Raw genomic sequence first — 13,078 nt, forward strand, 5'->3', positions numbered from 1 at the left:
ATGTGCCCTAAAGGTGAGTCTGTAATAATTCTCATAAAACTAGGTTATTTTCCCAACTGACTACTTCTTTGATGATATAATTTTCTTTAATGCTGATGCTTCCTCCTGCTTTTAGTTGCAACCACAAAATCCTTATAATCCAGTACAAGCTAATTATGTGGATCATTGCCATATGAGGCATTTGCTTCACCTCCCAGGAAATCATTATCAGTCACGATCTGCCATTTGCTCTGATGGCTTTGTTTATGTTATCATCCAAGTGCCATAAAATCCATATTTATCTTTCCCTAGTGGCATCTAAAGATTGATTAGTAGTAGCCAGCAGAGGCTTTACTTGGCAATTAGCACTCAGTGACTTTAACACTTGCATTTGTCAGGAAGGGTCTTCTGAACTTCCTGCATGACCTAAGTAGCCACTAGCTCTGGGGTCACTGGAGTGGTCCCTGCTGATCTAGGGAGAGCTGCGAGTTCAGGTAGATAATATTGCTGCTGTTTGCAATTGGATGATGAAATGCATTATGAGCAGAAAAAACCCCATGCATTTGCTGTTCCCTAATACCAGATACAAGTCCAGGGGGGTCTGACAGCTCCTGACTCAATTCTTGCCAAGGGAAGTCTGGTTTGGTGGAAGCCAAGATCAAGAGCTCTACCTGAAGTGGCCTGTCTTCACTTTTGCTGAGGAAGATGGATCGCTTGTTCCTGCCATGCCATTGGCAATGCTCTCCCTCCCCAAATAGCAAACAAGCGCTCACGACTGTCTAGTATGTCTGATGCTAATGAAGCTGAAGCCCAGGCAGGGGTTCACTGCATTTGAAGGAAAGCTTGTCATTGGCTTCACTGGGCTCCTGTTGTGTCCTCGGGCCTTTGACTGACACAAACACGTGCAAAACTTTGTGTTGTGGATATGCTGGCTTCTGCTGACCTTGCAAGAGCAGGGCCTTCTAAAAGAGCTGGTTAAACAGTACAAAAGCATTTAGCAGCTGTCCTTGCAAGCAAAACATTTTCAGGTTCGGATGAATAATGGAAAAAAACCCCAAAACTCTAGTCAAGTATTCAAGTACCTGCTAAGTACCTGCCACATTCCTCATAAATCTGTCTGCTTGTTGCATTAATTTTACCACTAAAAAATGACATATGAAAGGTGACAGCAGAAGCTGTATTATTAGTTATTACTCACTGCATGTTGTGTCCCAAGTCCGCATTTCAGTTGCCAAGGAAGGAGACATAATGCGCTGAGACCAAGAATGTATTCACAGTGGTGAACAATGCGGTGTAAGTGGGCCTGTAAATTACCTCTGCTTGAACCAGGTAGCCCAGCAACAAGCATCCTGCATCAGTCAGAAATGAAACGAGTCACAAATGAAAGTTAATCAGCCAAAAGTCTCCAGAAATATGTTTCCTTACCCAGAAAGAGCCTACATTGAAAACTGAGGCTGTGTGGAGCTAATTTCAGGTGTCTCTGTAGCCTTTCTTTTCCCTTTATAGTATAAAACTCTGGCATGAGTCCATTTGATAGACTCGGAGGGGTTTTATCCCCACCAAAGCTTCATCCTCAGAAGTGCACTTCGTCTCCAAAATAATGCCAGATAAAGGTGCTGTTGCTTCTAGTGTAGTAACTTCTCAGCACTGCCGAGCTGGCTGAAAGCAAGATTGAACAGAAAAGCAGTTTAACAGTATGTGGCATTATGCTATCAGCCTGTGCAGCTTTTTAAAGTTGTAAAGATTGATATTTAACTTTCAGCTAACTTTTATGGTAAAGATATAAATAAAACAGGCTTCTAATACCTGATGTGGATTATACTGTGCATAGCCTTAATTAGGCCAAAGTCTTCCACAGTGTGAAACATGTATTAAGCAGGCTCTTAGGAAAGGCTTCTACACTGATACAACAGCTTTTCAGCTACTAGGATTCCTCTGGCTTCAAACAAATTACACGAGGGAAGAATAAGACAAAGACACAGCCTAAATGCTGTCACTGTCTTTTAGACTATGAATGCTACAAACACTGCTTACTGGGAAATGGGCTTCATCTTTATCAGCGCAGCAAGAGGTACACGTGTGTGAAGGTGACCAGCAGCGTGAGGAGCAGCCTCTCCTTTTCAGATGAAGACAAGAGCAATAGCAGGAGCTTCTCCTCTGCACTGTTTCTCGTATCTGCAGGAAACTGCACGAGATTGAATCCTGCAGTAAGTACCTGTGAACTGGCTTGTGCTATTAGTAGGATCAGATCACTTCCTCCTGGGTTACTTACTGACAGTAAAGGCAAAAATGCAAAATTCCCTATGATCAAGTATTTATAATTGCTCCAGAGGGATTTATCTCTCCACCTGCTCAATGATAATAGTATAGATCAAACAACCTATTGGTATTTATGTTTAGGAAGCAGCTTGATGGTCCTCTAGATTTAAGTCTGATTTCCTCTAACCATTTTATCTGCTCAACTGGCCAGCACTTTCACACTGTTTATGGAATGGCCTGGTCACCTGGCTGCAGAGGGGACACTGACCGGGCTTATCAGTAAATAAATGACTTTGGTAACTCACCATTGCTTTTCCTGTAAATTCCAGTCCCTAGTTCACGCACAGCTGCCCAAAGGAGGAGACCAAAGTGGCTGCACCCAAGTACTGACCTGTGCAGAACCCCAGTGCTGTCTCTGAGCTCGCTCTGTGATGAGCCTGTTACAGATGGGAATCCAAGGCCAGGGGTAGGGCTTTGGTCAAGGTCACACACAAAGGCTGAAAATCAGGGATCTGGTCCATGCTTTTCAAGGATGATGCAGCTTCCCTCCAGCCTATCCTTTAGCTAAATTACATTCTAGACGTGTAAACCTCTGTAACTTCAGAGGTGACTTCTGTCTATCATTTGTGTACTCACAGCTACACATCATTAAAATTCCTGATATTTATATTAAACATTAATGAATTTATCTCACAGCATTCAACAGCATACACCATTATTATCCTCCTGTAAGGCTTAAGCTGTAAAATTACATCCTGACTGCAACTGCAATGTGCTCTGGAAAAACAATTACGCTTTTGTAGGAAACTGTGAATTTCAGGATTCCAAAGCAAAAATCCTGAGACAGAACAAAGACCATCTCCAGGATGCCTTCCCCTGTGTTTGACACATAGTGGTAGGAAGGTCTGGTTTCCAAAACCTGAAGAAACATTGCACTTACCATGTTGGAGTGATACTACTTCAAGAAGACAGTGCAATGCAGCTAAAATAGCTCAATGCTACAGCTGTAACTTAGGCTGTTTCATCTATTCCTGCCATTGTGATTAATACACTTCTATGAATAAGAAATGCTACAGAGAGTGCAAACTGTAACTGTTAACCAGGACTTTGATTCAATTATTTTTATGAAACATGCAAAACATCAAAATGGAGAGAATGACACTGAATTAAGTACTAAAGCATCTGTAGCCCAAGAAAATCAGCATCTTACAACAACACACTGATGATTTTTCTGAAACAAAGCAGGTACAAAGATACTAAAATCAGTTCTTAAATGTTGTATGGATGTATGCATAGACCAAAGGAAATTACCAACAATTACAGGGCAACAGTGCCATCTTGAGGTCACCAGAGAATTAAAGAGGAAAGCTGCAGGATTGCTCTAAGGTGTTTTACTTTTAAATGCAGAAATTACTTGTTCCATCTGTATATTCCAAGGGGAAAAAGCCCAAATCTCTCAAGCCATTTTCTTAACTTGGCCTTGTTAAAAGCAAAACATTTGCAAACACCAGCCATGACACAACACTGCCTTTCCTGAACCATTCATTAGTGATTTATGTTCTTGGTTGCTTGGTTTCCTCCTTTCACTCACTGGTACCTGCATTTTGAGGATGACAAAGCCCATGGTTAATTCTTGTATTCTACATATGTTTTACAGATCAGACTAACCCCACTGCACACTGTAGCCTTGGATATTCCATGGGTTGTACAAAGCAGATCCCCATGAAGGCCAGTAGAACTGCAGTGCAGATTTTCTGGTTGAGGCCTAGAAGGGAAAGATCTGAGTGTACAAGCATGGTGAGAAAGCAGGGATTCACCCTCCAAATACATTTGAGAGCTGCTTTGGCTCTGCATACATGCCAGACACTTCCACCACACTTGAGCACTAGGGTCATGGCCACTAGAACGGTGGTAGTTTTACACTAGTAACCAAAATGGTCATATTCTAGCTTTTAAGCAAAGGTTGTGGTGAAAAGAGTAACCACGAGGCAATCAATTATAACAAGTTCTCTTGGATAGTTAGGAATCTAACAGAGCGGAGCTATTGCTTGGTGACACAAGAAAGGAGTATAAACTCCTCAATAACACCAAGCTGACCCATGCCACTCATTAGTCAGCATTAAACTACAAGTAGCCTACTTTGATAAGTCCCCCACTTAGTGGGAAGAGAGAACACAAAATCTCCTTTTGCTATTTTGATAGTTAAAAAACAAGTGCAGACAAAACGCCACTGATTTTCTACATATACAAAATATACTTACCAAGTACTGTACATTACATACAGCATCATTTTAACCTACAGATTGTGAATCTCTGTACATTTTTCATCTAAAAAGCTTTTCATATCAGTTTAAAAACATTTGATTTACAATATCTGTTTCTTTTTTCAGGAGAGTAATATATGGTAAACAGGAGAACCAAATATTTTTTCTTAATACAATTCATAATCTCTTATGCTTTGATCATGAGCTACCTATTGTAGACTAAGAGCTTGTACAACAGTTGTTAAAATAAGCTTTCAGTAGGTTCCAGCTTAAAAGAGGGAGGCACAAGTAGCTTCCAGCACATTTAATCAACTTTCAAAAGTTAAATACTTTACACCTGTGTTATAGTTTCAGCGCATGCCCAAGATTTGTCTGCTCTTCAGTTGATAGTTCTTTTCCAGTTCAGCCAGTGCTTGAGCCCGCAGGTTGGCAGCATACAGACGTTTTCTGAGATCAGAGCACTTCCCTTTAGAAAGGGCATGTTTTTCCAAATTAACAGAAGTCCCAGCATTCTCCTCACTTCCAAAGTGTACTTTCTTCTTGATTGTAGGGAAGGGCAGCAGCAGTGCGTTATCTTAAAAGTCAAACAATAAAGACTGAATTAGTGCGTCTTTCAGCATTTGTTGCTTAGCTCATATTTTTTAAGCCTGTTACCCATTTTGCTATCTAGCTATGGCTTTAAGTGATCTAATTAACTGCATTTCATAGCAACAAATCTCCATTTTTCCTTTCGAGCAGCAACATAATGCAGTTCCAATGGGAAATAGAGAATGGTGGTCCAAGCTACAAAACATTTTGTCTTTCCTTCATAGCAGGGGCAGACCCAACCTGCCCTTCCTACATTACCCACATTATTCCAGCTCTATCCTTGTATTAAGTCAATGGGGTAAAACTAGGCTCTGACTTGATGAATGGTGAGTTTTAGTGCATTTAAAATGATCAAGTTACTTTCACTGCAGCCTCCAGCACAGGAATTTTCATGTTATAGCTCTGCTTTAGCTGTATAGAATGGCCACAGTGAAAAGGCAGTTAGCTTGGTTTGTTTTTAATGACTCAGGGTACAAAAACTACCATCAAAAGCTATTAAAACAGGTGAGTTGCTTCTCATAAAAGCCAGGTTCACAAAGCTCAGCTTAAGGTGTGGGGGTTTACTTTTATTTTTAAACAAAGGTCTAACTATCCTAATCTTAACACCGCTGAAGCCTTAATTTTCAATTCATTAGGCCAGAATAAAGATGCAATAAGCAAGTGAGAAGGGCCAAACTGAAGAGGCTAGTGAACATCTCAGCACTTTATAGTTTCATACTGGTAAACTTTATCTGTTTTAACATTGAAGCCTTCCGTAGAAATCAGAAAATTTTTGCAAAAACAGGGTAGTGTCTAGGACCTTGTCTTAGAAACCAGGATTTTTGGTTTGCCATTTTACTGTGAAATGAACTACACAGACTTTGAGGAGAAATTAGGGGTCTAAGATGTGTGATATGTTCAAAAAATACAGCACTATTTGAACAACTGAAGATAACAGAAGCAAGTGATGTTGGCAATGTACTGGAGAAACACTTAGCTCATTCATATCAGAATAGGGAGACTTTTAGAAACAGTATTACAAGAGTGCTGTGGAATGAGGAGTAGCAAACATTGTGACAAGTGTTTAATCAAGTGATCTACAGGTACTGCAAGATTTGGTCAGTCTTTTAATAAATATGTTCACTTTTCCACATTACCCAACTCAGGGTAGTAACTGCTTGAAGTGGTTCAAAATTTAATAGCCCTGTTAAGGTCAAAATACCTTGTAAAGGGGTGGGAGATGCAGAAGAGAACTGAAGCAAATGCTGAAGCTTATTGAACTTCAGTCATCCAACATTAGAGGCAACATCAGAAAAGCCCAAGGCAAGTTTGTTTTTTATATTCCTTCATGTATCAAAGTCGGACAATATGTTGAGAGGTGGAATTCTCAAAACTGACAGGGATGTTAGAAATAGCTTAAGCACCACTAACATCTGGTGGCATTTAACTTGTATTCTTGCATGCTGTGATAAGCACTTGAACTTCAGTTTTATTTGTATTTGAGGCTGTGAGATGCTTATCTTGCTTTATCTGACCAAAACTAAATGAAGTTATTGCTGCATGTTAAAGGGTGTTCATGTTTCTTTGTTCTAGAGCACTACTTAGGATACAGCCATTTAATATTCTAACCACTATTTCAAAATGCATTGAGATACTTGAATTATTTTTACTATTAAAAGATGGGTGCAATGAAGAGATGATACTACATCTTATGATAGTGAGGACTGAACAACTGAGGCCAAAGGAGATGCCAGATATTGATGGCATAACAAATACCCTAAAAGAGATTAGACTACAGGTAGTCAGGAAGTACTACAGCACATTTATAAAGCCCCCCTTTGGTGTGTTAAAAACTGGAATATGCTCATAATAGTTAGTATTTCTTTAGATGCAAAGACCTTTAGATCTTGTATGATGCATCAATCACAGCCAGGTCACTTGCAACAAATATTATTTGCCATCAAATTTTCAGAAGCTGAAGAGATTAAAAATGTGAAATTTTATTAAAATTAACTTTATCAAAAAGTCTGTAAAAAGACATCCATAAACAAAGTAACTGCAGCTCTGAGTAAAGGCTGGGTTACAAGTCAGCACTCCTATTAGCTTACAACAAGAACCTAGTTTTACAAAACAGCACAAGACTGCAGTGCTGACAGTGGTAGTGGATGATGCTCAACCATGAATCTGAGCTAAGTCTTTTTGCAAAGTACAAAATCAAAAGTCTCTTCCCAACAATGCAGAGATACTGGGGTTTGTATTGCTACAATGGGACTAAGTAGAGCATATTGAGCATCGGAGGTATTCTTCTCATCATTCCAGCCTACATTTATCAGTGCCAGTGGCTTCTTGTGTATTTCCATACCTGGGCCATCTGCACAAGCTGTCATCTTCTGCTCTTTGTAGAGATTGTAGCTCCTCATCAGGTTTTCAGCTCTGTTTTCAAAAGAGAAGTTTAAGGTTTTTTGTCCCAAGATTGTAGAGTTTCTGCTATAGGCAGTTCTAGGTTAGTAAGATACCTGGCAAGTTTGTCCTCTGCCAGTCTCTCACGAACACAGAGTTCCCGTTCTCTTTCTGGAAGCAGAAATACAGTAGTATGCAGTGTTTACATGTAGATGTTAAAGTTAAGAGTGATTGTGCATGATGGATTTTGTTCCAGGAAAAGACAGTAGTTATGGGTGCATTTGACAGGCTATATTTCCTGCATTTATGGCTCTAAACAAAGGTAGCTGCTGTGCAGATACACCTTTATCCATGCACTGGTAAAGCACTAAGCAAGTACTCAAAAATGCCAGCAGGTCTTTCTTCCCCTTCCCTCAAAACTCTTACATATCTGCAACAATGAAACTACAGCATCTTTTTGTTCTGCACATTAACTCATGGCACACAACAGCAGATCTAAATATTTAGATACCAGATATTATGATTCAGTTATGACTAAACACTCCATTTACAGCAGCAGCAGCAGCTGTTATTCAGGCTTAGAAAACAATTTATACTGTTAAACTTTGTATTACAGAGTCTACTGCCTATGCAGAGAGGTGTGGGCAGGAAATGTCAATGCCTGAGGACCAGTTACCTATACAGTTTCAAAGGTAAGCTACCTGTAGGGTGCAGCTTTCACAAAAGCAGTTCATTTAATATGTTTTGCTCCAGCATCAGGGTAACCTTAGGTTATGTACAAGTACAGACAATGTTAACTTACACAGTGGGTGAAAAGCAACTTACACCACACAGTACAGAATATACCTAAGCTCTTTTTTCCGGTATACTTTCCTAATTGCCACTCATGTTTAATCTTCCCAAGCCAGACTTCTATATCCAAACTGCCAATTATAGTAACTTGAAACAAGAACTAGTCTAGATAAACCCAGGCATTTTTGCTTTAGTCTTCAAACAGAAATCTAGTAGTGAATGTCAGACTACAATATCCTAGTGCATTAAAATGAGGGGGTTTAAAGCCATCTAGCCTTCCTTCCTCCACACTTACTCTTTTGAATAAGAACCCCACTGCCACCCCCTTCCTAAAGTGGAATATCATACGCTCCAAATGTTGCTCTCTGTCCTTAATGGCTTGTTCTCGCTCCTGTAGTTGCTGTTCCTTCCGTTTCAGCTCATTCACTGCAGCATCTGAATATTGCAGCCTTTCTGGCTCCCATGATCTCCAGCCTCGTTTATCTGGGTTTTGTCTTTGTTCTTCTGCCACCAAGTCTGCTATCAAAGGGTGCTGCAGAATATCTTCAACAGAAGGTCTGCAATAATCCTAAAGGGAAGACATTACCAACAGGTTCCATCTGTAACGAAGAAATATTTAGGGCCAGGGATTCCCAAGCAAGACCCACTACAGACAGTAACCAGCTGAGGTGCTATACAGTGAAGGAGAAGTTGGAGAAAAATGGAATTAGGAAGGGGTAGCACAACCAGATGACAAAAGCCAAGGGAGGAGGCTGTTACCAAGCCCTCAGCTCCAGAGGCTGCAAATTTGGCTCTCCTAACCCAGGCTCTCACTCCTTTCAGCGACAGAACGGGGTGGTGAGCCTACAGGGGCAATTGTTAGTAAGCTCTGTAGCAAGCAGTCTGCATCTGTAGTTGTCACTTGATTCCTGAAGAATCCATACCTGTTGAGAGACTTGGGTTCTTGTTACAGCTTTGTTGTAACATGCAGTGTTCTTCTCAACACCCCCATGCTAGCCATGGGGCACAAGCTATATGGTAGCCATATACAGCCAACCCCAAAATGAAGGCAAACTAACCCCTCCCACTTCCAAACACACTGGAACCATTCTAACCCTAAAGATATAAGGCCTTATGTATGCTGTCAGGAAATTCAGTATAAGACAATATTGAGACAGCTTTTCAGCATCCTGAACCTACTTGATGCTGCTGCCTTTAATGGAATCAAAGCATAATTCCTCCTTCCTCTACAAGTGATATTGTCAGTGACAAGGTGATAGCAACCAGTACCTTCAGGTCAGTTTCTTTTGTAATTGAGAAAGAAAACATTTCAGTACCAGTTCAAGTTCTAGGTGGAAAAACGAGAAACTGATTCTTACCTTTACATTCAGCATCTCCTTGAGAAGTTCATTCAGCTGCTCTGAGTAACGATAGGGTATTCGCCTGAATTTCCCTTCCTTTATCTTTTCTGCCAACTCCTTTTGGCTGCAAGCTCTAAATGGAGGCCTGAAAAAGAACATTTTCCTTGGTTTCTTTAATTTTAGTGACTCATTTTCATTTAAATAAAAGAATCGGACTAAGAAAAAAACCTGCAATCAAAGGCTTGTTTTGACTACCTAATGTCAAGACCGTTATAGAAATACAAATCTAGGACTAGTTTCTGAAGCCTTTATGCTTTTATCTCCACAAATTTTAATTATACCCATGTTAACAGCTATGTCTCTACATTCATTACCACACTACTATACTTACGAGAGAGCACATAATTCATACAGGAGACATCCTAGAGACCAGATGTCAGATTTTTCATTGTATGACATGTAGTTCATTTGTTCCTAAAGAAAGAGAACAATCTTTGGGTTATTAACCAAGACATTGTTCTACTATTGCAGGATAATCAGCTACTCTTCAAACCTGAATTAAACCATTATTTACTAGGGTTACTTTTAAGATTCCGCCGTAATCCCCACAGCTACTACTAGTAGGATTTTAACAAGTTGTAGCAGTGCTAAGCTGTAGAAGACTGAAGTGTTGCACCAATCTTCAGCTGATACAACCCCATATTTCAGTCAATATTAATCTTTCCCATACAAAATGCACTGTATCAGGGAAATAACTCTTTTTTCATTTCCACAAATCCTGTCCTCAAGAGGCAGTTTAATAAGCTTTTTACTTTAACAGTATGAAACCAAAGCATTCAAGCTTCCCTGCTCCTTTTCAGGGACAAATACTCCAACATCTCTCCAATACTCCAAGAACTTATCAAAATGTACACAGTGAAGAGGAACTAGTAACTATCAAAACCTTCTAAATATTCCTGGACTAAGACAAACACTGCAGAAAACAGATCTTGGAGGCACAAAAGGGGAGATGAGGCACAGAAAAGTGGTCTTACTGGAGACATGTAATATGGAGTTCCAACAAATGTTTTGGCAAAGCTGGTGTCGTGGTGCAATATTCTTGCAAGTCCAAAATCTCCAAGTTTCACATTCTGCTTGCCATCTAGAAAGACATTTGCTGGTTTTAGGTCGCGATGCACAGTGACTCCACCATCACTCCTCCTGTGACATTCCTTCAAGGCCAGTGTCAGTTGAGTCAATACTCTGAGAACAAAGCTTTCTTCCAAGTAATGCCTGAAAGATGATCACATTGTTTAATAAAGGTATTCTCTGAGCATACATCATTTTGAAGTACTTGCTGCCAGTCTTAGTGTGGCAGCAGTATTTTAATACTACCATTACAAAACATCACTGAATCACCCCAGCACCTTCACAGAAAACTGACAGCAACAGGCATCTAGATAAGCTATTTTAAAAATGGAAATTAAGAAAGAAAAAACAATCACTCTAAATATGTTGGAAGACATCTGGACTTCTGTTGCAGAACCCCTGTGATACTTCCTTCCTCCCCCAAAAAAAGCTTAACAAAGACAGCGTTTCCACGTTTGCAGCACAAATACGAACTTCACGCTTTTGTGATGAGATATGTCCCTTTGATCACTTCTGATTACAGGGTATTGCCAGCCATTTATAATGAGCAACATAGAACAACAGAGCCAGGACAGGACTGGTTTTTAATATAACCTTCCTCAAACGAAAACACTGATGTTTGGGGGCAGCTGCTGTATCATTTTAGACTATTTTCACAAAGTGACACATGGTGCTATGTACTTGTTTAACTTCCTAATGTTAAAACTGATATTATACTTAACAAGTAGGCTGCCAAGTCTAAATCAAACCAAGGTGAAGTCTTATCAACTTGGTGTCTTCACAAAGTTTACATGCAGGCACATAAAGTTGTCTTTAGCACTCTTCCCTTTCATGTATCCTGGCGTTCTAACAAAAAACAGGGTACAAGTAGTTTAATTGATGGACAAGCCAGAAGAGCCAACAGACCAAGCTGCTTATCTGCAAGAGCTATGAGTTGCTGGTTTCTGTTTTCAGCCACGCACATAGTAACATTACGGCCAGAAACCCTTCAACAGCTTCTGCTGCATAGGAGAGGCTCAGGTTTTTACCACTTCAGCATAAACATCTGATCAGTTGGTGCATTCCTGAGCACAATACCCACCAGTGTTATAATCTTGGACAAAATCTTTCACATTTCAGAGCTTTAGGTCCAAAGGATTAAACCTTTCCAGAAGTTAGTAATGGACACATTTCACTTTCCTTTAGATTGTCTGGGATATTTCATACAATCCCAGACTGGTTTGGGTTGGAAGGAACTTAAAGCTCCTCCAGCTCCAACCCCTGCCACGGGCAGGGACCCCTTCCACTGGAGCAGCTTGCTCCAAGCCCCTGTGTCCAACCTGGCCTTGAACACTGCCAGGGATGGAGCAGCCACAGCTTCTCTGGGCACCCTGTGCCAGCGCCTCAGCACCCTCACAGGGAAGAGCTTCTGCCTTAGATCTAACCTGAACTTGCCCTGTTCCAGCCTGAACCCATCACCCCTTGTCCTGTCACTGCAGGTGACATTTCAAGTTAGACAGCGCGAAATTGCCACGCACAGATTCCACACACCTCTCCTTCGTGCACTTCGCAATCAAGCTGGCCAGGTCACCGCCATCGCAGTACTCCATCACGATGTACAGCGTCGTGCTGCTTTTGTCGATGATCCGATCGTAATAGCGGACGATATTGGGATGCCGCAGCTCGCGGAGCAAGTTCACCTCCGAAACAAGCATTTGCTTCTCTGCCTCCGACATCGTGCCATAGTCAAGCTCCTTCCACACCAAGATCTAGGGAGGAGAAAGCGACCTTAGGGAATGCCTTGCACGCAAGGCAGAGCTCCGCAGGGGGAGCAGCGACTCCTAGCACCCTCGCCCAGACCCCCGCCTCACCTTGCCGTCGGCCTTGCGGCGCACCTTGCGACACTTGCCGTAGGAGCCGGCGCCGATGGTGAGCAGCACCTCATAGTCGTCGGGCCGGCCGGGCATGGCGGCGGAATCACCTCAAGCTGCGGGGATCCCCACCACCGGGCCCGCGCGGTTTAAACGCACCGCCCCTCCCTCCCATTGGCCAGGCTGCACCGCCCCGCCCACTCAAACCGCCTTCCCATTGGCTACGCCGCCGTAAACAAGCGGCCGCCGGGTTGCGGCCGTTACGGGCAGCGGGTGACGGCGGCAGGCAGGTATCGCGAGAGGCGGGGTTGGAACCGGGTGCGCTTTATGGTCCCTTCCAACCCAAACCAGTCTGTAATAATGGGAGATCTCAATAGAGAGGTCTTTAATACTGAGAAGTGTTCAAAAAAATCCTCAAGCTATTTACAATGACAGAAATTTGGTCTGGAAAGCTGCATTTTAAAACCAATGAGGAAAATTCCTCATGATTCTTCAAGGA

At 41.6% G+C, this 13,078-nt stretch overlaps 1 protein-coding gene across 2 annotated transcripts; it reads right to left on the reverse strand.

The window, feature by feature from the left end:
- Positions 1–3,325: 3,325 nt before the first annotated feature.
- Positions 3,326–12,734, reverse strand: NEK2 (NIMA related kinase 2). Of its 2 annotated transcripts, XM_065679365.1 has the most exons (10): positions 12,580–12,734; positions 12,260–12,477; positions 10,636–10,873; positions 9,993–10,075; positions 9,620–9,746; positions 8,610–8,829; positions 7,586–7,640; positions 7,432–7,502; positions 4,840–5,076; positions 3,326–3,835 (listed from the first exon to the last, which is right to left on the reverse strand). In XM_065679365.1, exons 1-9 carry the CDS (start codon positions 12,673–12,675, stop codon positions 4,853–4,855), a joined length of 1,332 nt encoding a protein of 443 aa, XP_065535437.1. In that variant the 5' UTR covers positions 12,676–12,734; the 3' UTR covers positions 3,326–3,835; positions 4,840–4,852. The 2 variants fall into 2 exon arrangements, with proteins under 2 accessions (XP_065535437.1, XP_065535435.1); XM_065679363.1 differs by lacking the exon at positions 3,326–3,835 and having other exon boundaries at positions 4,473–5,076.
- Between the last annotated feature and the right edge of the window lie 344 nt (positions 12,735–13,078).

Source organism: Lathamus discolor, chromosome 5, assembly GCF_037157495.1.
Source record: "Lathamus discolor isolate bLatDis1 chromosome 5, bLatDis1.hap1, whole genome shotgun sequence".
Taxonomy (NCBI): Eukaryota; Metazoa; Chordata; class Aves; order Psittaciformes; family Psittacidae; genus Lathamus; species Lathamus discolor.